At 54.3% G+C, this 1071-nt stretch overlaps 1 protein-coding gene across 1 annotated transcript; it reads left to right on the forward strand.

Annotated features, from left to right (window-relative positions):
* Window positions 1–66: 66 nt before the first annotated feature.
* Window positions 67–987, forward strand: Pmar_PMAR011167 (hypothetical protein; the record flags this gene model as incomplete). The annotated part of the gene is made up of 1 exon (XM_002787891.1): window positions 67–987. The coding sequence occupies one exon, from the start codon at window positions 67–69 to the stop codon at window positions 985–987; it is 921 nt and encodes a 306-aa protein (XP_002787937.1).
* Window positions 988–1071: the final 84 nt, after the last annotated feature.

Raw genomic sequence — 1071 nt, forward strand, 5'->3', positions numbered from 1 at the left:
GTTGCTGTATGCTGTCCTACTGAGACCGACAAGGCCCACGATGAGATCTTCAAGCGAATCATAGAAATGAGTGAGGAACCCGAGGATGAGTCCATAGGGTTGGTGGACGCTGCACATGCCTGTCTACTGCTGGGAGATGGTTTGGAAGGGCTGGCAGCCCGCTACTTGAGGGACTCACTCAGGAGCACTGACAAGGCCGTGAGGGCTCGGGCCTTCAGTGCTGCTACTCGGACGAATCGCAGAGTCTCCTGTCTGGTGCCTGCCTTGGTCGAATACGCTACCTTGCGAGAAGCCGCTGCTCCGGTGCTCTTCGAAACCATCGCTAAGCATTTGTCTGTTGATACCTTGTCGGGAATTGACGCCTTGCTAGTCGCACAAGCTGAACAGGCGGCGGCTCTCCATCATGCTACAATACCGGAGATTTGTGCTCAGCGGGGAGCGGTGTTGCCTGTGAGTGTCCGTGTGATCGACATCGAGGGGGCGCCTGCTGCTCTCAAACGGCTGGCGGTTCGCTTGGTGTCTGATTGCCTCCAAGATGGACGGTATCAGCCATTGCGCATGCATGCCATCGACGAGCTCGCCAAGTGTCACAACCCTCCTGATATCCTGCTGGACCAGGCCTTGAAGCCCTGCGAGGAGCTGCGAAACCCAAAGGATCGAACGCTAGGGAAGGTCGCCATATTAGCCGGCATGGTCCTGAGGAACAGCACTAAGGTGACGTGCAGCATGAGAAGGAGATGTTTCTCATTCTTGCTGCGAATAATTGAGAAGGTCTGGCTAGTGTCTGGGTATGTGTCCAACGTGGCGATGGGGCAGTTGAGGAAGGCCCCGAGGGGGCAGGTAGATTGGCTCAGAGTGGCCCAGGTCACAGAAGCTGCCTTGAAGATGATCCCGGGTGACAGGGATGCGGCGGTAGCTAAGAAAGAAATGGCCTTGCAGAATTTCCTCACAATTATAGTTTCTGCTGAATTAGAAGTATGTTCGTGACCAGAAATTTGATTTGCGTTATCACTCGTGCTACCCAGTAGCGACATTGGCCTCACAGGTTCACATTCATACATTTGAGACTTA

This window comes from Perkinsus marinus (genome assembly GCF_000006405.1).
Source record: "Perkinsus marinus ATCC 50983 genomic scaffold scf_1104296929308, whole genome shotgun sequence".
NCBI classification, from domain to species: Eukaryota; Perkinsozoa; order Perkinsida; family Perkinsidae; genus Perkinsus; species Perkinsus marinus.